Here is a 1491-nt window from a genome sequence, read left to right as displayed (position 1 = left end):
ATCCTTGGTTGCACTTGAATCTTTTTTGTCGATAAGCTGTTCAAGTTTCTACGCCGTTGGAATGTTGGAAAATCTGTTTTAGAGACAGGCTTGTCGCTCATTCCGGACGCACATCAAGTTCTAGTCACTGGCCATTTTTGCAAAGCTGCAGACGACACTACGGTCATGTGACCGGACACTTTTCCAAATTTGGTCAAAACTGCTTTTAAAAAAATACCCTCTGACGTTATTTTGTCGATTCGATGGGGACTCTTGAAGTTATTCATTGAAAATTTCAATAGATGATTACTCTTTGGCAGGTACAATATCATTGAGCGGCGACTAATTTCATCTCCTATGTAACATAATGCAGCTCTCTCTCTCTCTCTCTCTCTCTCTCTCTCTCTCTCTCTCTCTCTCTCTCTCTCTCTCTCTCAGAAACATTAAAAGCACCGGGATAGGACAAGACGAGAAATAACAGAATACCATACTACCCGACGCATGATGCAGAAAAACGGCACACAGACGACACCGCCATTACCAACTATTCTCACTCATATGAACACTGCCTATTCACTGGTTGGCGCCATCGGCATCGTCGGGAATGGTTTCGTGGTTTTTGTCATATGTCGCTCTCCTCGCCTTCGAGGCATGACTCACTTTTTTATCCTGAATCAGTCTGTGGTAGACCTCAGCAGTTCCCTTCTTTTCTTGGTTTTGAAGCTCGGAAAAAGCATCCCATCCGGGGGAGTTCTCGGCGACATCTTTTGCAAGTTTTGGTATTCAAATTTCTTCATGTGGTCGTTGTTTCTTACCTCAACTGCCAACCTCGCTGCCGTGACAATAGAACGGTACGTCGCCATATGCCGCCCGATCTTTCACCGCAGCTGGGTGACTAAGAAGAAAGTGAAGTACATAATCATCGCAGAATGGTTCCTAGGCATACCCATCGAGTTACTCTGGGGTCTGCCCTTCAAGCATTCGGGGACAGAATGCATAAGAAATACAAGCTACATGTATGGAGTTGTGACTGGCTGTGTGTTTTTCCTGGTTGCCTGGTTTCTGCCCTTGATACTGATGGCGTACTGCTACCTGCGAATCTGGGTCTCGTTGAGGAAAAACAAAGTCGCGCCAATCACCGGCGAGAGTGGGGAGTCAGCTGGCAGTGGTGGCAGCAGCCACCTACGTCGTGCCCAGAAGAACGTCGTCAAAACTCTCCTGACGGTGGGAGTGACATACGCCCTCTGTTGGGGACCGAATCAACTCAGCCTTCTCTACTTCAACCTTGGGGGCCACATCAATTTTCTTGGTTATTTTCATAACATTTCCATCTTGTTGGTTTTCTGTAACATGTGCGTGAATCCCTTTATATACGCCTTTCAGTATGAGCAGTTCCGGAACAGCATCCGCCAGGCATTCTGGTGTCAGAGCCAGTTACTTGACGCTGGCGATGGCAACAGCGCTAACTCTGCGACCGGAGTTACTGGTGACAGTAGAATAACTAATGTATAA

General features: G+C 46.7%; 1 protein-coding gene across 1 annotated transcript; it reads left to right on the top strand.

Moving 5' to 3' along the window:
* The first annotated feature begins 483 nt into the window (after positions 1-483).
* On the top strand, positions 484-1491 carry LOC139122239 (allatostatin-A receptor-like). Its single transcript, XM_070687667.1, has one exon. The coding sequence runs from the start codon at positions 484-486 to the stop codon at positions 1489-1491; it is 1008 nt and encodes a 335-aa protein (XP_070543768.1).

This window comes from Ptychodera flava, chromosome 21, assembly GCF_041260155.1.
Source record: "Ptychodera flava strain L36383 chromosome 21, AS_Pfla_20210202, whole genome shotgun sequence".
Lineage (NCBI taxonomy): Eukaryota > Metazoa > Hemichordata > Enteropneusta > Ptychoderidae > Ptychodera > Ptychodera flava.
This window is presented reverse-complemented; position numbering and strand designations above follow the sequence as displayed.

What these genes read in the sequence shown, in the direction of transcription:
- LOC139122239 (XM_070687667.1), top strand. Translation starts at nt 484, where the DNA reads ATGCAGAAAAACGGCACACAGACGACACCGCCATTACCAACTATTCTC.